The sequence below is a fragment of the Halichoeres trimaculatus genome, unplaced genomic scaffold (assembly GCF_033239565.1).
Source record: "Halichoeres trimaculatus isolate MK-OKI-2021-1 unplaced genomic scaffold, fHalTri1.1 fHalTri1_scaffold_9, whole genome shotgun sequence".
Taxonomy (NCBI): Eukaryota; Metazoa; Chordata; class Actinopteri; order Labriformes; family Labridae; genus Halichoeres; species Halichoeres trimaculatus.
The window spans coordinates 22221066-22245473 of NW_027437188.1; the positions used below are offsets into that span (position 1 = coordinate 22221066).

At 43.7% G+C, this 24408-nt stretch overlaps 1 protein-coding gene across 2 annotated transcripts; it reads right to left on the minus strand.

Moving 5' to 3' along the window:
• Positions 1-4286: 4286 nt before the first annotated feature.
• Positions 4287-24123, minus strand: tiparp (TCDD-inducible poly(ADP-ribose) polymerase). Of its 2 annotated transcripts, none has more exons than XM_074680135.1 (7): positions 23790-24123; positions 21645-22698; positions 12797-12986; positions 12212-12399; positions 8691-8978; positions 6948-7205; positions 4287-5710 (listed from the first exon to the last, which is right to left on the minus strand). In XM_074680135.1, exons 2-7 carry the CDS (start codon positions 22670-22672, stop codon positions 5521-5523), a joined length of 2142 nt encoding a protein of 713 aa, XP_074536236.1. In that variant the 5' UTR covers positions 22673-22698; positions 23790-24123; the 3' UTR covers positions 4287-5520. The 2 variants fall into 2 exon arrangements, with proteins under 2 accessions (XP_074536236.1, XP_074536237.1); XM_074680136.1 differs by lacking the exon at positions 23790-24123 and adding an exon at positions 23245-23366.
• Between the last annotated feature and the right edge of the window lie 285 nt (positions 24124-24408).

The following is a 24408-nucleotide window of genomic DNA, read 5'->3' on the forward strand; positions in this document are numbered from 1 at the left end:
TCTTTTTTGCACAATGAATGATTTAGAGGATAAAATTGAACAAGCTTGGCTCCAATGTGTGTGTGTGTGCGTGTGTTTGTGTGTGTGTGTGTGTGTGTGTGTGTGTGTGTGTGTGTGTGTGTGTGTGTGTGTGTGTGTGTGTGTGTGTGTGTGTGTGTGTGTGTTTGCATGTGTAAGTGCACTCTTGAATTTAATGTACAATGAGACACAAATTAATAATTAATGCATTCAAAATAATATGCACCCTTTGTGGAGCCCAGTGTCCACTCAGAGTTAAAGCAGCAGCATCAGGCGTAAAAAGCAGCACAATGCATCAAACCTCATCTGTAACAATCCTGACTGCTTTTAATAATTCAGACCCCTTTATCTGCTCTTTATGAAGGCTAGTTTACTTTTTTTCATGCTTGTATCTCTCACAACCTCTCCTGTGTCCCTTGTTCCCCTTGACTCTTTCATCTCTTCCATTTCCCTCCTGCACCTTCTTCTCCTCTCTACCTCTGACTCTCGTTTTTTAAGGCCAGCCAGCAGGTCTACTGTGTGCCAGCAGCAATTCCTGGAGGGCAGTCAGGCAAACAAACCCAGTCAGTGCCCGCTGCATGACTCACAGAGAGACAGAGAGCCAGAGCTAAAGAAGGAGGCAGAATCATTAAGATGAGAGGGCGAAAGGGTTTTAAGCTGTTAAGAGCTGATGAGAGGGGGCAGGTTGGGAAAGGAGATTGAAAAAAAAAAACAGAGGAAAGAGAACGAAAGGCTGTAGGAGAGATTAAGAGAGGGAAGCTAGGGAGAGAGGGAGACTGGGAGATAGAGAGAGATGGGGGCAAACAGAGGGCAACCTGCGCGATCTTGCATGCACACGAGAAGAGCAGACAGGCACGCAGCTCAGCGAGGAGGCACGAAGAGAGCAAAATAACTCCTCCTCCCGCTCTCTTTCACTCCAACTCCCCCTCTTCTTCCCTGCTCTCTATCTCTCCCGTTCCCCTCGCCTCTGCCAAAAAGCGAAGCTCAGCACGACAGTCTTACACGACATGATGACCAGAGGCTCAGCAGAGAGAGGAGGGGAGGCCGAGACACAGAGGTGAACTCCCAGAGAGGAAAACAGGAGTGAGGAGGACACGGGGTGCTTCTCACAGTGATATGTACCTACAGAGCAGCTGACGTGGTGTATTCTTTACGCAGACGACACTGATATGTAAAGAGAGGCTCCATACACACGCAAAACTTTGGAACCATTCAGTCACATTTTGATCACTGAGCATTTTAAATAAACTTGTCTTGTCTTAACAGCCAGGGTAACAAAAATTAATGAATATTTGACCTTGTTTAGATCATGAACTGGAACTATATCTATAACCAACACTGTCCAGAAGGAATCAAACAGATTATCCAAAATCTAGCCAAAATCTGTAAATAATCACAGATGATGTTAAACTGAACTTTTTTGCAGTGCTTTTGTCTGACTGTGCTTTCAGGAAGAGTTTGTTGCCTTTGGACCATTTCTCCTTTGTCTCCAGCTGAACAGACTCAAGCACAATAAAATCTTGTCATCCTCCTCTTAAGAGATTAAGAGTATTTCTGTGAATGTTGACTTATTTCAGAGAGAAGACCGAGTCCAATGAATACACAGTGAGCTCATGACCTCATTGTCTGCAGAGACAGCCATGGTTCCTGAAGCAAATCAAGCCCCCAAATGAGAACAAGTGGGATGGGAGATAGAGGAGTTAGATAAAAGGATTAAAAAGACAAGATGGGGTGAAAGATAGAAGAGTATGGAGAACTTTGTTAGAGACTGAGGAGGGAATGAGGCGGAGCAGGAGGAGGGTGGGTCATGAGTTCTGCTGCTGTGCCCCATATGTGCTGTCTCTGGGCTGGGATAGAGAGCTTCCTTAGCCAGCCTCCCTCTGGACCACATTAGACATGCTGCTCAGATAATTCATTGCTAGGGACAGAGGGAGGGCGGGGAAGAGCCTGGGGAGGTGGCAGACGGAGGGAGGGCTGAGTATGGGAGAATTCTTTTCTGATTTTAATACCACTGGACCAAGACGAGAACAAATAATCAGACTAAAAAAACTCTCCCCGAAACTGCTGAGCATGAAACATCACGTAGGTCTTATTGAGCGCAGGGGTGCAGTCAGAAGCATATGGCTCGCAGTTATACTCAGACCTCTCTTTATGTGTTGTGGGTCAGAAGTTCTTTTAAGCAGTTGTTTGGCAATTTAACAAAGCTGTATGTACTCCTCCTGAGAACGACAGCTGTGTCTGTGAGGTAAACATAGGTATTGAGCAATTGCAGTAATGTGTCTGTGTGTTAGCATTAGCCTGGTGGTACATTCAAGGTGTATTTTGATGCCTCAAAAGTAACAGAGAAACATTGTAGGATTAGCCCACTTCACACAAATGTTAATGACACCTTAAGGGCACTATACAACTGGACATATGGAGAGGCACTTACAAAGACAGGTGTTATGGTCCTATTCTTACAGCATTACAGCAGCATGCTGCTAGGTAAACACAATAGGTCCGGAAATTTCAGGCAAAAATACTATTCAAAAGTCATCACTAACTATTTGAGTGGTTCTCCTCTCCCAGCAGACATAAGGAGATAGAGAATCATTGAAGTACTGTGTTGGAAAGTTAAATGTGATGTACAAATTGATATACTAGTTCTACCTTTTTGTTTAGAGTCCTCCCAGAACTCTTTGACGCTGCAGAGGTCTCTATAGATTTTTTTTTACAACCAGTTCTGAATCTCACCAGTTTTAAAAGAAACTGGCACTTGTGCTTTCTTAAGTTATTTAGCTGCTGTTATGTTCTTATGGAAGTTTTTTTTTGGTATTTAAAGGCAAAAAGCAGCTTTCAGGTACCCTACAAACAGCATGTGGGGGTTATTTCACATTACAACTAGGGGCTGATAAATACAGAAAAAAAAATCATTACGATGAGGTAATGGATGCTTGAACTTTTTGGTTCTCTACTATCAAGCGATAATTATTCAACATTAATTCAGAAGGATGGTATGAACAGGACTAGTGTTTGTGAGATGTCTCACTTTGTCAGAGTAATTAAAGAAATGAAGCACACATAGGATTGGAAGCAGATCCTTTTGCTAGTTCCAATGCTAACTGGTTTCCGCAATCCAACAGTTAATAAAAACACTACAAAAGTAACTGAATGCAACATAATAGAATTAGCCTTTCTAGCACAAAAGTTAAAGGTAAGGACTGGAGGAATTTTCATGACTTGTTAGTAAACAACAACATTCACACTGGGCTCCTCCTCCTCTTCCTTGGCTCAGTGCCAGCGGCAGCGCACACCCACAGCTTCTGACCGTGACTCCAAGAATATACTCACAACCACTGCAGCATTGCGTTTCAATGTTGGAGAGACTTGAGAGCCATGCACCTGACTTGGCATGTTAGCACAAGCTAATCATGCAGCTAGGTTATTTGACACACACCTGTTCAGTAGAAAGCCAACTCTCTTCGCTCTTTGACCCGTGCTGCTCTCCAAGTGCCCAAAAGCGAGTCAAAGTTGAGTCAGGCATCACCCTCCTTTAGTAAAAAGCTTTATCTGTTTGGCGTTTGGTTTTCCTTTGGTTGTGTTTTTCGTCCTCTGTGTTACATTCTTTGTCGTAGGTGCTTAGGATAGCTTTGTCCACTCACTATCTTCATCATAATCATCATTCTCACTGGCTGATCTAACCACATATATGCTCCGCCCAGGAACGTCCCGATACAACCAAAACATCAACATACATGCAGACACAGACCCTGACACACTGTATGGAGGCCCGAAGTGACAATTGAGCAGGGTTACTCCTATAAAAGTTGATATTTCATTGTATAGACAAATCATGCAGACTCTACCTTTAGGCATATGATGGGAGGTTATATTAGCTTTGCCTTGCCCATCAGTACAGGAGCTTTTCAAGGTTGACAGTGTAGATTACAGTTTACTGAGGAGAATTTGTGGACAAGTTTTCATTTGCACTGGCACCCAGTAACATTTCGTGTTGCAGTCTGGACATGGTGACAGCATTTATTGTCAGTATAGCTGGAGTCTGGAGACAGTTAGAAGGCTATATCAGCCTTACCCAGCTCAGCACAACTTGATATATATAAATATATATATTATTCTCTAAAGTTGTAGAAACATCTACAACATTTTATATTTTTAGTGATAGTAGGTCATGCAGTTTTTTGATGTGGTCCAGAGATTTAGGTGACAGTGTAAATTTTCTATGGTGAAAAGAAGCAAAACACTAGTTTGATGAATCACAACGTAACCACTTTGTCATTTTTCTTTTAGTCTTTTTATTAAATCAATGTTACATTAAACTAACATAAATAAAATTTTTATGAACAAAAGGCACACAGTTCAAATATAAACAAAGAGAACATCTGTACAGTTTGTCTCAATGAAACATGTCTACTGTCTCTGACTGAGAAAGCGGTCCACGAGAGATGAGTTTCAGGGGGGTTTGTTGACAAAACGCTACTGCACCACCGATGCTGCGGCAGCACAGAGTCTCAGCGTGAAACTGTACTCTCTTCAATCCCCTCGTGAGGGACTAAAGCGGTGGGCACAAAGGCAAAATCACCAACCGGGAACAGCACTGGCTTCATGAGAAACCTCTGCCTGGAGGTCTACAGTACTAGGATGTCAGTTTGTAAAAGGCCCGCTGAAACTCATGTCCATGACTGTTTGAAGAGGCCACAAGATTCATGTCCACTAAATCAAAAGATTCAAACACACTGCACATACACTTGAGAAAAAAAGAACAAACGTATGGGCCAGAGGCTGGGTAAACACACTATGATTTTCAGACTGGGATCAGAGTCGCCTTGGTTTCTCTATGGAAGCGTTTGATTGGTTGGCTGCTTCCTTATAATAATACAACCAGTTGGTCATTCACAGTACAAGCAGGACCACTGTCTACTATAGCATTTGTCCTGACGCGAGTTCAGTTACAGCCATACGACTAAGTCAGAGTGATAAAAGGACTATGTTTGGTTTTTCCTGCATCTGCTCCAGATCAGTAAGGTAGATTGCATCCTCTCTTGTCCGGGATCATAATGAGGCTCCTGTTCATACCAGATTACAAAGAGTTGTTTGAGAGTCCAGCTTAGTCTGTTGTGGACGCAGCTGTTGCTTGCTGTCATCCACCTCTGAATGTCGGATGAAACAGGTGTCCTTTTTTGCAAGTCCAGTTGAAGCCAGTTTAATCCGGTGTGGACCAGTCCGTTCTTCCTGAATGCAGACCAGTGTGGTAGGATCCAGTTTACTGCAGAGCTAAATCACTGTGTATTTGCAAACATGTCTTAGATTGTTTTAACCTGTTTGAAGCAACAGATGGGTGAGGTTAAGTCTTCAAAAAGAGACTCTAATTTCAGCTTGTTATTGGTCTAATGTGTTTCCTTTCATCTTGAGAAGCAAACTCCACCCATCCCGCTGTGTAACAGACTAAAACAAACTGTGAGTAAGTATTGGCAAATACAGACAAAGCCAGGTCTGATCCAGGTCTTAGACGGCGACAGTGCTGGGTACCTCCTCATAGTGGATGATGAAGTAAGGGTAGCTCTGGTCATCGTTGAAGATGACATAGATCTGGGGGTCAACCCAGTTGTCAACACAGGAGTCATAAAGGTCACTGGAGGGGTCACGAGGGTTGATAGGTGGAGGTCGCCGCATGGAGGGATTTCCAACAGTGAACCTGTTTGAACACAACAGAGGGAACAGAGTAACTGTTAGCTGTGTGGTCAAAAATATACAAAGCCACTCAGAGTGGATCTGGAAAGAGTTGATTTCCTTGTTTTTATGTGGAAAAATACTGGGAGCAGATGTCTGCAAGTCCAAAGTTTCACAGAATTTCTCCATTTAAGAGTGTCATCTAAATTTAATGATCGAAGCGGTGTATTTTAGAGCACATTAAATGATATAAACTGATGCTGTGAGTGCATGATATAAATTCACAGTAATTACACAGTCTGGAGTGAGATCCCATCTTGCCCATCAGTTTGTTTGTTCCTTGCTTTAATATTCATGTAAAGCTCTATATAAAAGCAGAGATCCATCATTCTTAGTATCTCTGTCTCATGGGTCATGAATAAAATGCCTTTGAATAAAAACATTTACAGCACCAGACAAAGGCTTAGGGCAGAGATGTGTACAAATCTACAAGCCAGATATGCTTCAAACAGGAGAGCTTCATTGCTTGTTTACTAGTCTTGAAGCAAAGACTCTGCAGAAAACGTTGAACCCAGGTTTGGTTTTTGAAGTTTGATAGTTTGGTATGTTTCCACCCAGCCCCTGCGGTCTGCAACAAGGCTGGAAATCTATGATGGGTCCAGCTATATCAGCTGTTTTACATGTGTGTCTCTAGATTTGACTTGAAGGGAAGGAGCATTGCACACAGCAGGAGTAAATAATGGTTTATGAAAAGGAGCTTAAAGAATTTACATGATTCAAATTGATGCTGATGCGTCTTGTAAATTTAATTAGAGAGCACTAACAGCAAGTAATCAACAGAGTTAAAAACAGGCATGGTGAAGGCAGCACACTATAAAACTTCTTGATTGGGTGTTTACCGAGCTAAATCACTCCTAACTGACAAATAAAAAGACATCCGACTGAAACAGAGAAGAAATAAGCAGCTTCATCTCTAAACATAAAGGGAATAGATTCATACAATAGTTAAAATGACAACATTTGTGGGCTTTAAATCAACTTAAATACAGGCAGAAGAAATAGCAATGCTGAGGTACATTGTGAAGTTGAACTGTCTCTTTAAAACCTCCAGTTAGCTTTCTTGTTTTGGTGGACTGCTTTATTACTATATTGGATTTATAGGATTTAGAATCTGTGAGGTTGTGTACCTTAGATTATTAAATCCACAAATAAAAGCATTCACAACACAGAAATGTTGCCTCCCACAAACTATTCACACATACCTGCCGGTGAGGACTTTGGCCAGGAACATGCAGTGAACTCCTTTGGGTGAGCGCTTGGAGAAATTGTGGGAGTAGACAGCCTTGCGAGCAAAGTAGGAGCCCTGGCCGAACATGGTGGCATGCTTTCCACAGACACGAGGGTCGAAGTTGTGCTTGCAGATGCCCTCCACAACATCGGCCGAAGTGCCGTGGAAGAGGTGCCGCTCGCTCAGGAGTCGATCCATCTCTGACATACGCCGTGACATGTACTCCTTCTTCCTGTGGGAACAGATGGACAAAAGCAAAGATTATGTTAGTGAACTATTTCTAACTGTTTAAATTAAGAAAAGATATAATTAAGGTTACAGAAAATAAAATAATTCATTTTTCTAATGTGCAAATGGACTGAGACATGTCATCTTTCAGGTGATGTTGTTTGGCTGCGTCAATTCAGAAGTTGCGACTGTGTCCTTGTTTGCTCTAAAGCCTGGTAAGAACATTTGGCCTAATCCATTTTCTTGAGCAACAGACACACGCCTGCACACACGCACACACACACATGCATGCACACACACAAACAGACACACACAGCTTGTTTGATGTTAGCAGATCAATCAGGCATGCGGAGGCGAAAGGATTGAGAGCGGCTGTGACCCGGGCATGACCCTCCCTGACCCTACAGCTTGTGCCCTGACACAGACTGACACCGCACGCATCCAGGCACGCACACACATACACACACACTTCAGTCTACCTATTTGTGGTTATGGTCACATTTTTAGAGTTGTAGCGGCTCAACTTCCTTGAAAATAAGCAACAAGCCATTTATGGTCTAGCTCTGCTGTTATCACCCGAGTGTCACTTTCAGAGCCAGTCACACACAAACACACGCTGTCAGTCATTGTGAAACCTTGTGGTACCAGTCAGTGTCGGAGAGTTTAACTGTCACAGCTGATGGGACCTGCCCTCCTCTAACCACAGCGGTTAGCCTGCTGTGCTCTCAAAAGGAACATCATCATCACCAAACATCTCCTTCCGCTGCATTCACACACCACTGTGGACTCCTTCTCACGAAGTCCCACACAGCTGGTCCCAGTTGGCCTATTTTCTTCTCTTTCTTCCTGCTCTCTCATTGTTCTGAATTCACCTTGTGTTAGTTGTTAAGAAGTGTCTTTGTTCTGGTTGCTGTCTGCGAGTAAACTAGCAGCTGTGTGTGGAGCATTAAGTTAAACAACTGAAATCTGGTTACAAAGTTCGAAGAACACTCAGTGATTTCCCAAAATTTAATCAAAAAGATGGAAAATAATTGTGCTTTTTTATATTTCATTAACTTTTTAGATCCCATTACCTATTTTTGATTTCATAAAGACTAATTCATGCTTTTACAGCCCAAACACAATGTCACTTCTCCATGTGTTGCTTATTCGTTACTTTGAAAAAGAAATCGCTGCCAGACAGACAACAAACCCCAAAAAGACAACTTCAAATTTCCTTTCTCTCAAAACTTCAGCTTTATGTGAAATTAAATGCAACAAAACATCCAGCAGAGGATTTAAATCTTCTGCCAAAGCTGCAGCGAAAGTCATGTAAACAGAGAAAATGTCACTGACAGTTCTGACCTCGACAAAAATGTTTTTTTTTTCTAACCCTGGGTCATAGATACTGGTTTTGATTACAGTGAATCATGGGTAGGAGGTTATATAAACAGACTGTATCTCCAGCACTGAGGAAGCGTTAAATCAATGTTTGTGATCCTTAGCTCACCTCTTGTACTTCTCCCAGAGGAACGGGTTCTGCACACGCTGGATCTTGATGATCCTGAACTTGGTCTCAGACACTGTCTTATGGAAAAGGCTGTACACCGTCCTGTAGCTGCGATCTTCTCGTGACACCGGCACCTGGAGGAAGTCCTGGCTCATCCCCATGGGCAACCAGGTTTCTGGATAAAGGCTTGGTGGGTTGTTGGTGGTTGGTGAAAGAGGATGTGAAGTGGAGAGATCCATGGATGAGGAGGAGGGGGTGAGGGGAGATGAAGAGAGGCCACCCAAAGTCCTAGGGAAGGAGAGAAAAGAAATCATGTACACATTAGAATTGCAAAAATGCATTGCATTCAAAGTCTGATTAGTATAAAGTGTTTATTTCTAACAGACATTCCAGTGGGGATCAGCCATTCTTGTCGAAACTTGAAAACATTTTTAAAAAGTTGGCCGTTACAAAACAAAATGAAAGGATGCCAACATGTTCAAATGTAACTGGTTCTTCATGCGCAAATATTTTATTCTCACTAGGTTCCAGAAACCAGCATACCAGGTCTGTTCATTTTTAGCAACCAAAGCATCAACCACAAGTCAACACAACGCTACCTATCTCTCCCCACTTCGATCCCATGTGTTTTCACTTAGAGCTGCATCTGAACTAAGACAGAACTGCAGCCTGCTGCGATGAACCCACACGTGTGAGCTTCCAAAATCATGTCACACCAACTGTCAACAATGACATCACTGCTCTGCAGAGTGGAGGTGCTCCACAGCAGCAGTCAGCCATCAGCGGCGGAAAAGCAGGGCAGCGTAAAAATGAAACCCAGACACCAAGCAGTGACGCTGAAGCAGAGCCAGGCAGAGACCGGAGGGAGAGGTAGAGGAGAATAAAATAAAACGCCAATTGCAAAGCTGTCATGAAAGTGACAGCAAAAACTTCTGTGTCTGGCATTTTGAGTCAATAACAGTGGTTTGCCTGTCAACTTATCACTCTGTAAGTGTAAATGCTGTTGGCCCTATCAGCTATAAGAAAGTGTGCATGTGTGTGTGCTGTCAGGAGACCGTGAGCAGCGTGACTCTCAGTCACTGTGACAGTTTTTCTCATCTCTTCTCTCCCTCTCCCTCTCTTATCTTGTCTCCACGGTCTCGATCTCTCCCTGCAATCGATGTCTCTATTCCCTACAAGCTTTGAAGGGAACACAGACAGCAGGCTGCAGAACACAAGTGTGAAATGAAAAGGGACAGATAACGAGAGGGATGATGAAGTTGTGGGGAGAAATAGTGAAAAGGAGGAAGATTAGGTTGGATAATAACAAGGGAGTGGGAAAGAGAGGGAGGAGAGGGCTGAAAATAACATCATCAGGGGAAAGAGATGACAGAGGGAGAGGAGGAGGAAGCAAGGGAGGGTGCCAATCAAGCTAATGACCTCAACCTCCAAGCCTAGCATGGAGTGTTTCTGACACACATACTTGTTTTGGCCACAGAGAGTAAAACTGCTCGGACGGAAGGAGAAAAGAATGACCTCAAATCTAGTCAGGGCCATGAATTGAACCTGTATGTCAGACTTGAGGGACTTCATGAGATGAGGACACAATAAATGGATTCAAAACTCCCCTGCTTCTGCTAATACCCCACAGTCACATTTCACACTCCTTCACTCAGCAGCCCCTCTCCGCTGAGCACCCAGTCTGGAAACCATTTAAACCAGCTCACTCACTTCCTTCTCACTGTGCACTCTATCTCTCTTGTCTCTGTTCCTACTCCGTCTCCTGCTTTCTCCATCTAATTTTCTCCTTCTTCCCTCCCTCTCCTGCTCTCCATTTTGTCCTCTCTTGACTTGTCAAGCCTGGCAGGAACAGCTCGTGCTAATGTTCGCTCTGTGCGGGACACTTGGGCAGGACACAGTGACAGCAGCCTGCTCGGCACAGGAAGTGAAGATTTTCTGCAAATGGGGTGAGATGATTGCGGTTGTTTACAATCTGGTATCACTTGGTAAGGCGAGTTCCATTTCACTGTTAGAAAGAAAATGGCAGATCTGGGATAAAAAAAATCCACTGTTAACTTCTAAATAAATGTGAAAAGTCAGATCTGAGAGCTGTTTCAATTCTGAAGGAGCAACGTGTCACATATTTATAAAACATTTCTTTCTTTGTGCTTCTCTTCTCACTCTCCTCTCTCCATGGTATCTTCATCCTCATCTGTTCTCATTTGCCTCATTATCTCATTTTCCATCTGTCTGGTTTGAGCCAACTACAGGAAAAGCTCTGTGTCCTGGTGACTCTGTCTGGTTTGCCAAAACTCTGAAGCGTTAATATGGGTTTCAAGTTCGACTCGGGCTGTCAGCATGCAACAGTACTGCAGTGGATTAAAGGTGAATGTGGTGTTCAGAGGCCTTTCAGTATTCAGCCCTGACGGGGACATTAGCATTGTGTACGACCTCTGTGTGCCTGCCTGTCTCCAAACAGAGACTCGGGACACTCTGAGAACACAGAGAGCCACAGGGAAAGGCTGTACCACATACAGAGGAGCCAACACTTTGTGCGGGCAAGGGTGTGTGCCCATGAGCTTGCAGCTACTGTGCATATGTTTTTAGGTAATTTCTGTTAGACTGAGGACTCTGAGTTAATGTGTTCATCAACAAACTACACGGTGTTCCCCAGCGAGGGAGAGTTCTAAGTATTGGATAATCTTTGGGGCTGCAGTAGAACAATAAGAACCAGGAGGCAAAGAGGGAGACAATGAGTGACTATTAATCATGTATCAGTGACCTCGACTGAGGACTGGCTGTTCATGACACTTTTCCTAACTTTACATATTAAGTTATAATAATGATTGTCAGACTGCCATTTCTTTTAATATGAGTTAACACATCACTTAGAAGCAGTCGCTATTAAACTTGCAAAATCCAAAGCATGTTGTTAAGATGAGCTTGTTATTCTCTACATTATTGGATGGCTGTCAAATCCAACAGCCTACATCCCAGCACCACAGTGTTAACACGCTCATGACACACAGGAGCAGCATGATGTGTCCCATGTAACCATCACAAACACAACAAGCAGCTTTTCCAAGATGAGCTTCATTTTTTTCGTATTTAAATGGTTGAAATGCAAAAACTGAAAGTTGCTGGACTCATAAATTGATGGAGCACTAAAATATTGGTACGACAGTCAATGACTGCAGACGTGAAAAAAACATCATGAAAAAGCAATGATGCCAAAAATGTTTTTAAAAAATGATGACTGAAGACTTGAAAAAAAATTCGTGGAGGAATGATGATGCTAAAAAATGATCAAAACAGTGACGAAGGTGGAGGTGAGGACTGTATCTGATGCAGAACCAGTAAAAAAAAACGATGATAAAAAAAAACCCTGAATGAGACATAAATCTCTTTACTTATGAGTAATAATCATGTGAAATGACTGATACTCAGCATCAGTACCATCGAGGACAAGGTTCTGTGTGTGCTTTCCTCTTTTTGTTAGGAGTCATAAATATTAAATTCATGTTTTTAATGTCTTTACTTACTGCAGGATTGGTGTCAGCATGACAGAGGACATGAACATAGGCCGCTTCTTGATCTGACGTCTGAACCCGAAGACAGCGTTCTGCTGGAAGCCCTCCCTGATGTTGAGGATATACTGGTTCTGGAGCGTTATAAATCGCACCTCCTTAAGACCCCTCGCACTCGCCTCCTCTATGAGCTTTACCACTGGCTGTGGGGGAGAAGAGAGAGGAGACAAAGACATTCACAGTTTCAGTTGTTTCATTCTGTACAAAGATTAATCAACAGCAGAATCATCTGGCAGATGAAAGAAGAATGGAGAGTTTAACACAGTCAACATAACAAAAAAGTAGTGCTACTGATACTTAGTGTTATCACAGTGCACACACACACAAAGGAGCAACAGTTAATCTTTACTAGTTTGGTGAAGTAAATTGCAATCAACTGGGCACAGCTGTGTCACAAAGGGCTGTTTAGGCGTGTGTATGTGTGCCTAATTCGGCCCCATTACAGTGGCCAGACAATCGATTGGTGTTAATGCGTCTGGCCTCATGTTCATGGGGCATGCAGGCAGACACACACACACACACACATGCTCCGTGGCTCACCTCAGAGTATTCCCTCCAGCCAAAGTTGTCTCTGCAGTAGTACTTCCACACTGTGTGACAGCTTGGAGCTGGGTTTGGGTTGGTTGTAGGCAGGGGCACAGGGCTTGCTGGAGAGGACAGTCGCCGAATGCGGTCAAACTCCAGGTCACACACTCGCATTGCCCCAAAGTCTAAGGAAAACACTCGACCCCTGAAAGAAAGGTTAAAAACACGTTGTAAAAAAAAATCTGATCCTGCATGGAAGAACGTACAGCACGTTTACATGGCCTGCTAACATGTGGCTGGGACACGCTGACCTTGTTGTTAAACGGTCACAGTTTAGATTTCCATCAGCAGCCTGGTTGGGTAATGCAGCCACTGATTAAGGCTTAACCAAACCCCAGTGCCCTGGAGCAAGACGACCAAACCTCTAATTGCTGACTCGCATCGTGAGTCACACAGGATGACAACATTGAGTACACAACTTATATGCCACATGTAAACATACAAAGCATAGAAACAAACAAGACATTTATGATCAAAACGGCATGTCTGCAGACACTGAAAACACAGATGTGACTTTAATGATTCACACATTCATCCTGCTTTTGTGAAGCTAAAGAACTCTTCAAACCTCGGAGATTCAAACTGGGAGGCTTTGACGGTGTTTCTTCTTTGTTGTTATTATGCAGCATGATGGCATGGTTTGGATTTGAATTTAAACCAACTGTAGGTGGATATATATTTACTGTAATTGACATAATTCTTTTTTTGCAGGAGGGGAAATAAGTCAGCTCAAAAAATGACGAGCTGTTCCTTTAACTGCTTTCAATCATTAATTGAAGGTGGAACATGAAGGTGAATCCAAAGCTAAAGGTTGAAAACAAGTTAAAGTGCTTTGATCTGCTAAATAAAAAACAGTGAATGTTAAAAATCTTTTCATGCACAACATCCCCTCAAACCCCTCGTCTGTCTCGACAAGCGTGTGTCAAATCCCTATCACGAGTGTGTGTGTGTGTGTGTGTCCGTCTGTGTGCATCAGTCCCTCTACATTAGTACTCCACGGGGCCTCTGGCAAATCATTTCTGGGTCAGACATACCACTCACATAAACGTGGGCATCATGCTCTTGCACGCTATGCCATAGACAGCAGACAGACAGAGACGCGGCAAACACGCACATGCATGCGCAGGTATACACATACAAGACATGCAAAATGCACGCGACACCTGCAAAACAAACAAAAAACACAACCTGACAGTGCTTGTGGGCTCAGTGAAGCTACGTGGAAATAATTTCAGATAAAGGACACATTTGAAATATGTAAACCTTTAATTGTTTCTAATCAGAAAAGCTGAGCAGGAGTTTTCTGATCTGTGAGTAATTCGTCCCAACAGCCTGGAGAAGTGAAACCAGATACTACACTATATAAAGTATCAAGTTTCATCCACTGTGAGTGCAATTACCGGTCACTGGGATAACAGGCACATGTGCAAGACCCAAAAACACACAAGTTTCAGTCGGAAACGTGACACCAGGAAGTGCTAAGTCACTTTCAAGAGCAAAACTACATTCTGATACAATAACAGGCTATATTTACTCTACATTTTCAGTCTGTGCTTCTGCTAAGTCATAGTGTGACCGTGTCCCTGTAAGAGGAAGTGAAAGACAAATTCACTGAGCAGAACGTGCACACACATATCAGTAAATCCGAAGTGCGTCACTGCTCTTTCAGATCACCTGATTGCCAGAAAGAGCAGGCAGAGAGGTTTCACAGATTTCAGTTTGGATAGGTAAGCAGAGAATCAAATTTTAAATAATTAAAAAGGGGAGAGAACTAAGTCAGGTGTAGGACAAAGGACACAAAAGCCCAAAACTGTAGCAGAGAGAAGACCGTGCACCTATAATTCACCTCTGGTCAGCTGTTTCTTTTCTGCTCACTCTGCTCTGTCATCCCCGGCTCTGTTTCTGTTTCACTCTCCTGTCTTTCTGTCTGTCCATAAATCCTTGTTCCCTGTACTTTCCTTCTGGGTGCACCTACATGACCATGCCTCACTCTCTGTCTCTGTCTCGGTCTCTCAGTACGGAACAGTATCTGCCTGCTACAGCGTGTAATGATGACATGAGCTTCTGGGTTATAATGCACACAACAGCACATATTCAGAGGGTTTTTATGAGGAAGCTGAAGGAACTTTGTCGCCTTGTCGGAGGCCTGATTACCTCGGTCACTATCTCTCTTACACTCACTCAGATGAATACAGGTCTCCGGAGAGGTCAGTCATTGAGTCCTTTTCCCTCCCTCACTCCCAGAGTACTTTGTGCTGTTCTAAAAATAAAATTCCACCGGTTAAATTAGGTGCACTGAGATTCAGTGCTTTCGGTGAAGAGGCCAATCAAAATGTTGGAAAGAGACATGAGGCACGCCCGCTCTGGCTGGGAGAATGCTTTCAAGACCATGCTTGAAATGTTGGGCTGCTCCTGCACCAAAGTCAACTGAAATCACAAACTGAAAGTGCAGATTTGATGCAGTAGGTTTAGCTTTACAAATAAATAATCTTCAAAGAAAGAAACCTGTCTTTGTATGCTCAAAGTTGGATATGAAAACTGGCTCCAATGCGAGAAGGTGTGCATCACTGCTTAACGTGTGAGCAGGGTGTTGCTGGAAAAATGAGATAGCATGTTCAGCGAAACCCTCCCTTGAATAAATAAAGGTTAAGAAAACCCACTGCACTGTCAAAATGGCCGTTAATCCCTCACACGCTGCCTTTAGCACACACACCTTTAAAATTTCTCACGGCTGCATCATCGCGGACCTGCATACCAGCATCAGTCACGCTGGAGGTAACGTCACAGGCTTGGAAAAAAAAAAACATTCGCCCTCACTCGCTCACAAACACACACACAAGCACACACAGATTCCTTTGACAGATGTACACACGCACAGTCCTCATCCAGTCACGCCTTGACAAGTCAGTCAGTCAACCAAATCTGCTGACGAAGGCTTCTTCACACACACCTTGATGTGTTGTTGGTGTTTTTCAGCATGTTGGAGCTATTCACTTTCCAGTTATCTATTCTGAATGTCCTTCATCTCCATTTTTTTCCTTTGGCTGTGAATAACATGAGGTCTTGAACACACAAACGTTAAGAACAGGAAGAATTGTGCACTCTTGTTCCCCGTGCGTCCTGAATCGTACTGTTCAAGAATGTCTCTTTTAAGAGCCGACCATGAAACACACAGCTCCAGATGTCCTCTCTGTTACTCAGGTATTTAAACCTCTTTCTGAAATTTCAAGTACAAACAGGCAAACGATGGGAGGATGAATGAGTTTGACTTTCAAATTAACAAAGAGGTTTGACGGAGCTAATGTCAGAGAGGGGAGAATGTAAGAATGAGTGAGAGAACGCCACGAGGCCCAGCACACACACACACGCGCACACACCTCCACGTTTTCACACCTCTTTGAGTCCCCGAGGAACAATTGAGGAATCAAAGAAAAGAAACAAAGAGAGAAGAGAGGAGAAAAAAAGAAGGACCAGACACTGAAAGATAGACCCAGTGAGGAGCCGGAAAAAGAGGATGAAGAGGAGAAGCAGAAAAAAAACTGATAGAAGGATGAAGGCAGACTCTGAGTAATAAGAGACAGAGCGACCCAGACCTCGCCCCACTGATTCATGGCATGAGCTGTCTGACACGTTAGAGTCACACAAACACGCACACACGCAGGCGTACACGACCCATTCAGTCCGATTATTTTGACACCGCCTTCTTTTTTTTAATACGCACAATCACCTCATGCAAACAAGCCCTCAAAGACAACATTGATTTTCTTTGATTCGTGACACAATGAACTCGCATGGAATCCCCCCATGATATAAACACACACTCACACACACTCACACACAAAAACACGCACACCTTGGTGTCAGGTCGCTCTGCCCTCGGTGCTCTGTGACTCTTTATGTCAGTTAATGACAAGCAAGGCTTTTATCACCTGGCCGACAAAGACTAGCCCGTCGCTCCCTCTATCTTTCCCTTTCTCCCTCTCACGCACACATACACACACATACACACACATACACACACATACACACACATACACACACATACACACACATACACACCGGCCTTTCTGCCCTGCCATAGTAACACAGAGATAAGTTTGATTTAAAAGAAATTGTTCTTTTTATTAGAGCTGAAACGATTCCTCAATGATTTGAGGTACTCGATTACAAAAAATACTCAAGCGATTTTCTCCGCCTCGAGGAATCGTTTAATTTAAAAAAAGATCAAAGAGTGGTATTTCAAATAGAGCTGAGGCCATATTAAGAGAGTTTTCAGACCCCTCAAGCTACATCTTATACAAAAAAAGCAACAAATCTAGCTTCTTTTCTGAAGCTAGGAGACTGGTCATTCTACCTAATCTAACGGGTGCCATTGGGGTCCGCAACATTTGATGAGATGTACAAGGCACAAAAAATGTGTCAAAGTGTGTTTCCAAATTTTGGAGCTACCAAAGCAAGTGCTCTTATTGACATGCTGTATCAGAAAATTCTAATTTTCAAAGAGAAAAATTTTCATTTGAAAAATAACTGCTCTTTAACTAAACAGTATTTTATCCGATTACTCAGTTAATCGATTTTCAGTAGAATACTCAAATACTAAAATATTTGATAGCTGCAGCCCTACTATTTATAGTTGACTTAGTGCAGTTTGTGTTTCCTGAAAATTAGTGTACAGCGACAGATTATCACGGTGTAACTTAGAGAAGCGATGACTGTGACATTCCTCCTCGCCTCTGAGTTCACCACTGAGGCGGATTAGCCAGACTTCCATTCCTTCTTATCATATGGATGGGATTAACCTGCACTATGGATCATACACACATGGGAACAGCTCAGCACAGAGCACACACTCATGTACATGTACCTAAAGAGGCTGTGCAGGATATAATCAGATGCTGACGCACCAAAATCACATCCACTCACCTTCACACACACACATCCACTCACCTTCACACACACACACACACACACACACACACACACACGCACACACGCACACACACACACACACACACAAGTGGAAGAAGTCAAAGCAGGCCTTTGTTGCCATACCTACAGTACAGCTTGTCAAGCCACCGCCTGCTCTTTAGATTGTTAACAGTGTTATCATTTGGCTGTGGTAACCACAGTGACACCCCCCTCCTTCCTTCTCAAGAGTGTGTGAGTGCTTTTACACATGAAAAGACAGCCTGGACCTTGTCTCTAAAGACGGGCTCCCAAACGCTCCCTGTGCAACACAAAGCTTCATGTTAATGACTGAACTGAGTCTTGAGAACCAGAACAGTGTGAGCCAAGTTTGCTGACTTCCCTGTTTGTCTCCCCTCACCTGATAGGCAGACCCCGAGCTAAAACTGGATGTACCCAACGTCAACTATCACTGTAACACGCACACACACACACACATGCATGGCAACAATCAGTTCTTGCCTGCAGTGAAAATGAATCGTTCATCAAAGTAAGAGTTGAAAAAAAACAGAACATAACTATTCACAGAAAAAGGAAACAGACTATGTTTGCTGACTGGAGACAACAAATTTTACACAGCCTTGCAGGGTTATTAGTCGTATATGACGTCATGTTACATAATGTATGCTATGTTTTCACTCAGCAATGTGCAAACAGCAACACATGTTATTGAGGTCAGAGTTTAAAACTACATTCATAAGAGTGTGAGACAGAAGCCATTCAGAAGATTATATCAACACAAAAAGGTGCAGACTCAGTAATTCATCCTTTGAGAATCATCAGGTGAAATATGAAATCATATGACGGTGCATGGAGTGATATAATTTTGTGAAAATGAGAGGGAATTTGATTTTTATCTTGCTTCTTACAAAGCCTGGAAGTGTCAAGAGACGTGGAAATAATCTATCAGGGACTATGTCTGAGTCACACTGAATCAAATGTCTCATGTGCTAAGCCATCCTGACCAAACCCAGATAGCAGCAGTTTGAGCTGTTCAGTGTGACCACTATTCTTGACCTTATATCACAGATACAGTGTATATCTGAGGCAAACTGCTGCGTTTTTCTGGCTTTTCGAGTTTCCTCTAAGTATCGCCTGAGAGAGCCAGATGGTCATGTCTGCCTGTGTAAGAGCGCTACACACTCCAAAAGGCCTCTGAAGAATTTGGGTTGACACCACCAGGTGCATATCCTGTTTGTGCAGCTATACGCACTTTGAATAGAGTTTCAGTTGAAAACATGAGTCAACAAGTCAGGCACACGGACACATACAAATCTTTGAGTCAACACGCAAACCTGAGTGTGTGTGCGTGCGTGTCCACACAAACATAAACATAGACAAACACACATGGCTGCTCAAAGGACATTCTTGGGAACTGCTGATGTGATCGAGGGTGTGGATATTGTGGATAGCGCAACTTCGTGTCACTGACAGCTTGAACTTTAACCTCATTCCAGTATTAGACTCTGACACAGAGTTTAAATGATGTGATCTCAATAAAACTAGATGTGACACACTGAGAACAAACATTCAAATGATACACTTCTTTACTTTACACGTTTAGTGGCCTCAAGGACACGTCTACACCTTCATCAAACACTGACTATATGAGTGTTTGCTCTTTTTTAACCATTTTTAAGTGGCCAAAAATATCTGTCGACTTAATAAAAAAATGCAAACAGAATGAAAATAAAAGTTTCCACTGTCTGAAAACTTCACAGTTGTATTGGTCTTTTAAAGAAAATAATGTAAACTTCATAGAAATGTGTGTGTGGTTGACTGATTAATAGTGAAAGAGAAATATGACTGAGACTGATCTTAAATAAAGATTATCTTCATGGTCTTGGCTATGACTCAAAATGCCAAGCTGAAGTTTTCATTTTTGAAAATGTTATAAATAGGGCTGCAGCTATAGAATATTTTAGTATTCAGGTATTCTACTGAAAATCCCATCGATTAACCGAGTAATCGGATAAAATACTGTTTAGTTAAAGAGCAGTTATTTTTCAAATGAAAATTTTTCTCTTTAAGAAATAGAATTTTCTGATACAGCATGTCAATAAGAGCACTTGCTTGAGTAGCTCCAAAATTTGTAAACACACTTTGACACATATTTTGTGCTCTGTACATCTCATCAAATGTTGCAGACCCAAATGGCACCCGTTTCGTAGAATGACACATTAGTCTCCAAACTCCAGAAAAGAAGCTACATTTGTTGCTAGTTGCTATTTTGTATAAGAGGTAGCTTGAGGGGTCTGAAAACTCTCTCAATATGGCCTCAGCTCTATTTGAAATACCACTCTTTGATCTTTCTAAAAATTAAACGATTCCTCGAGGCAGAAAAAATTACTCGAATATTTTTTGTAATCGAGTACCTCGAATCATTCGAGGAATCGTTTCAGCTCTAGTTATAAATATAAATCATTAATGTATAATATGACGCATCAAACCCAGAGCAGCTTGTCAGCAAAGTTTTTCAGAAGTATCTGAAGTCAAATCATGGGATAAGAAATGGCTCTAAGGCGGTGTCTGTTTAGAATAAGGTCAAAAGAGTCAATGTAGACATACCCGCCGTATGTGAGTGCATGTGTGTGACAGTACTGTTTCACAGGAAGTGGTGCATGCTCCTTTATTTCACCCCAGTGGGGCTTGCCAAGTGCTCGCATGTGTTCGTATCTCCGTGGGTGTGTGAGAGAGTGAAAGAGAGGTTTATCTCTGTCTGCTAAAAGGCGTGCATGTGAGCACTGCAAGCCACTGAGCTCCTCTGTACAGCCGATTTATGTGAGCGACTGCGTGCCAAGCCTTGTGTGTGCGTGTGTGTACACAGTGGTGTGCATGTCTATGACTGAGGGAGGGAGAGAAGCTGCCAAGTGCGTCTGTGTCAGTGACCGCACAAGGCAACCGAGGGTCATGGAAGTTCAGCGCTTGCTGCCATGAGTGCTGTAAAGTCTGGTGTGGATGGTGCTCCAGCCAATCACAGGGTGAGTATGGGAGCAGGGGAATACAGGAAATGGATAACCAATATTGAAGTTGGGTAATGTCGTGCCATGTCAACAAAAAGACACAATAGCTGGCACGATTATGTGTTAACTAGGAGACACGTCAGCCGAAACATACAGCTACATGGACTGGAACACACACTCTCACACACACATATTCATGAGCTGCTTTTACTGTAAAAGATCAGCTCAAGAAAATGCTCTGACAGGTACTACTGGCCTCACTCCATCAGCCACACATGTAGAGAACAGCTGTGGACTGAAAGCTTTCAGTTTGTCACTAATGGTGAAACCAAAGAGGAAGCCCTTGAGCTGAGCACTACAGTTTCTAACACACAAAACTAGAGGTGCTTCTCATTCGCAAGCAGCATATCAGCATATCAGCTTACCGTGCTGTCGTTACCATGTCACAAGTGTCAAATATTTGTTAAATCATAGGAACTTGTGACTAGACACAACACAGCTGTCTGTTTATCACACACGAGCATGCTCACACTTTAAACTCTGGAGCCTAGGGGGACCAAGTGTGTGGGTGCACTTTCAAACTATATTTCAAAAATAAAAGTAATGCAATAAAGCTCTGGAGTTACTTGAAATTGCATGAGTATGTTGTTGTCAAGTGTTATGTGATGCTTTCCCATAACGGCATGCATTATATTTTCAGTTCCTTGTTTTGAGTTAAATGAACTGAAAAGAGCAGAAAGCACAGATGCACAATAGAAATACTTTGTTTCTGCTTTCCTTCACAGTGGCAACTCGTGTTTCAATAAGAGGAGGTGCAGTATTCTCAATACAGGACCAAACAGTGTGCAGGTTGCAGTAAACAGAAGGACACTTACTGAAACTTGAGCCTGACTTGCTCATTGTCCGGGTTGCAGTACAGTCTCTCCAGCTGTTCCTGGGAGTCATCCGCTATGCTCTGCCACTGCTGACTGCTGCTCCTGCGGATCTGCCAGTGGTAAGGCAGGACAGTGTGGTGGTGTGCACAGTCACTGCCATAACCACACTGTCCTTGGAGGAAATTCACACAAATGTCCACTGAGTCCGATTTGTGTGTGTGATACTGGAGCTGGGTCAGCAGCTCAAAAACCAGGTCTAAAGAGGCCTCTTCACTCTTATCCTGAAACAGCACTCCTTTGTCAGGCTGCAGCAGGAGGGGATGGGGATCCTGGAGGCTAGGGCTGTCTGTTGCTGGAAGGTTTTTAGCCAAAGAGGTTAAGAGGTCATTGTTTTTAATGCCCCCCTCCTGGTGAGGAGCCTGGGGTGCAGCTGTGGGAGGTAAATCCCTGACGGGAGGTGTTATTGTCACTGTGCTCCCAGTCGCCCTGAGGCCAGGTTTCGGCTGAAAGCAGCGGCTGTCTGGGGTCGGATCAGTGATCTTGGGTCGCTCCCCTCGTCGCTCCGTCTCTTCCAGCTCTGCAGTAGTATCGGCTATCTCCACGTCACCATCCCGGGTCATCAACCCCGGTACTCCAGCCCCAGCTGTAGCACCGTCAGCTGCCCCCGGGTCCTTGAGACACACCGGGCCTATACAGTTTTGTTTCGCGACAGCCGCTGCGCACAGGTTGCTGGGAGTCCGACCCGGCTGATTCCGGGGAACAAACACCCCATCCCCGGACACCAGCGTGTCCGTGCTCAGCAAGGTGGTTAGGATAGGATCCTCTAGGGCACGGTGGAGGCATTTGGCGTCCAATTTCCTCTGCTTCTTTTTAAAATATGGTTTCACTAGAGGTATTTTGTCCGTGAGCCCCACGATCTGCTGTTCCGTGAAATCTTCCCCTTCGTCCATATTCAAACTCACATCCAGAGAGATCCCAGTCGGCACATCGTCTGTGGGTTTCTGGAGGATGTGTAAAGTTTTATCCATTACCCTTCTCCTAAATCCCAAGAGTCCTGAGAGGAAAAGAAACAGAGTGAGAAGTCATCAGAGTGAACACCTAAAACCCTCTAATCGTATTAGTACTGGCACCCTTAGTTTCCGAGTGAAGTCATCCTGATCATAAAGTGATGAGTAATAGGCTGCGTGGAAGCTGCGAAAATAACAGTCCAAACTCATCTTTCCTTTCCTGGAAAGGGAACCCCTCGCTCTCTACAGGCTGAAACGAAACCTGTTTAACCCTTCTGACAACTACTGCACCGATCTCACGATGATCCTGCAGATAAAACAGGAAAAACACGGCGGTAGACACGTTTGTGATGAGCCAACACACTTTGTGTTCAGCCCGTGCAGGGACCTTTTACAATAATACACCGTTTATAACTGATTAGTGAAAGAGTGGTTAGCACATTTGCTTCCAGGCGGTAATCGAAGTGGAAAAATATTACCTAATCCTGTTTTTCAGAGTCACCAGCTTCAGATTAATATAACGAATAATGAGGAGAAATGATCGGGCATGCTCTCTTTCACTTCTATTCCAGTGTAGCTACTTGGGCTCTCACCAACACGCCTGCAATTACAGCTGCGTCTACATCAGGAACGATAAAATCATCACTGTAACAAAACCTCTCTCTCCCGAGACTATATATTTTGATCACGGGAGTCCGATACGCGGCCCTGGTCGTCTACGTGCCGCTTACACATTGCTGCCCGAGCAAGTTTGCACGTAGGCTACGACCGACACACACACAGGCTCCGTCTCTCTCTCTCTCACACACACAGACACACTTACTCACACACACACACACACACACACACACACAACAGGCACTGCGGCTGAGCAGTGACAAAAGATAAACGGGGCACCCTGGAGCTTTATTTCAACACGCTGCTTCAGCAATTTCCTCGCGCTCACTAACACTTCTTTCTCGAGCAGGACTGGAGCTGCACGAGCTGCGGAGTTGATAAGCTTTTTTTTTCTCAACAAAAATCCACTGCAGCAGACACGCAGGCAGGGTGATTTGTTATAGCGCAGCTTTCCCAGAGACCATAGTCTGTACGAGACGACGCTCAGTTCTCACAGACACCAAGACGACCAAATCCCTACCTGCGCGATAAAGTCGGCCCCTCTCCCCCCGGTCTCGACACTTTTTGGTCTTTAAAATCCAGTGCGTACATCGGACGAGCTCTGTGCCCGGTCTGAAGGTCTGAAGATAATAGTATCCGTGTCTGGACTACACTGTAGTCCGGTTGGGTTTCTCGTGTCCTTCTGCTGCCCCCGCCACGCTCATGCTCTGTCTCTATTTCATACTGTCTGCCTGTCTCTCTTTGTATCCTACTGCCGGGGTAGAAAAACGCAGGAGAGTACCGACCGACAAAGAGCCTGAGCACAGCTGTGGTAAGAGACGCTCTGCCTGCCTCCCGGCTTTGCACAGATAGGCCCCGCCCCGTAACCTGGTCAAGGGCGGAGCTTAGCTTCAAAGAGAGCGGGAGGGAGAGAGTCGTCTGGTGGAGGAAGCTGTTGGTGTGGGGACCCTTTGAGACTGTAATGAAAAAATAAAAACAGAAAGGAAACTGTACACAGGGGGCTTTGGACTGAGTATGTCATCACGTCATCACACTGTTGTGGCAGATGAAGACCAGCAGTGCCACAAAAAATGTGAAAATTTAAAAAAAACGTAAAAAGTGCGAGTAAAATATGACAAAGCTACTGAATGAGCAGTGGT